The sequence below is a fragment of the Haliaeetus leucocephalus genome, unplaced genomic scaffold (genome assembly GCF_000737465.1).
Source record: "Haliaeetus leucocephalus isolate CR32 unplaced genomic scaffold, Haliaeetus_leucocephalus-4.0 Scaffold92, whole genome shotgun sequence".
Lineage (NCBI taxonomy): Eukaryota > Metazoa > Chordata > Aves > Accipitriformes > Accipitridae > Haliaeetus > Haliaeetus leucocephalus.
The window spans coordinates 11697620-11698342 of NW_010972528.1; the positions used below are offsets into that span (position 1 = coordinate 11697620).

The window sequence follows — 723 nt, forward strand, 5'->3', positions numbered from 1 at the left end:
AGCCCCCCGCCCGCCGCGGGCTGCCGAGGGACGGGGCTCACGACGCTCCGCCAGGAGAAAGCGACCCGCCAGCGGCGGACAGTTCGGACCGCCGAACCCCAAGTGCCCGCGGCGCGGGGCTGCCCGGGGCACACAGCCCACGGGGCACACAGCCCACGGGGCACACAGCCCACCGCCCCTGAGCCTCCCACCTTCCGAAAGTAGCCGTCCTCCGCCGGCTCCGCCGCCTGGCAGCCGCGGGGCGGCAGGGCGTCTGTCATCTCCGGGCGAGCCAGCCGTCCCTCCGCCGCTGCGAGCCGAGCGCTGCTGCGGGGAGCCGCGACCCTGCGGGAAATGCGGGCGCTGCCCCAGGGCGCCGCCCGGCTCCACCTCCGGTGCTGGCGGGGAGGAGCTGCCCCGCCCCACAGCGCTGCCCCTCCGCCGCCCCGGCCAGGTCCTTGCGGCGGCCGCCGAGCCGCTCCCCGCCGGGTGAGGTGCCCCTCGTCCGGAGACAGGGCCGTGGCTGTGACCGACTGGAAGCGGAGCCCGGCGCCCCGCTGCGCGGCGGTGGTTCAGCCCACCCCTCCCCGGCCCTCCGGCCGTGCTCCGCGCTCCCCTCGAGCCTGCCGGAGTCCGGCTGGCCGCCCCGAAGGGACCGCTCGCCTCTTGCCGCTTCCCCACCACGGCCTCCCCCTGCCGCTGCGCCTGGCGACGGCACCCAGGGGTGGGTGGCCGCCCGGGGCG

The 723-nt window shown here is 79.1% G+C and overlaps 1 protein-coding gene across 1 annotated transcript in view; it reads right to left on the bottom strand.

Annotated features, from left to right (window-relative positions):
• RHPN2 (rhophilin, Rho GTPase binding protein 2) overlaps positions 1-275 on the bottom strand; it is a 29785-nt gene extending 29510 nt beyond the window's left edge. Inside the window, exon 1 of the mRNA XM_010585112.1 lies at positions 192-275. Within this exon, the coding sequence (XP_010583414.1) occupies positions 192-260 (69 nt within the window). The 5' untranslated portion in view covers positions 261-275. The remainder of the gene's footprint in view (positions 1-191) is intronic.
• Between the last annotated feature and the right edge of the window lie 448 nt (positions 276-723).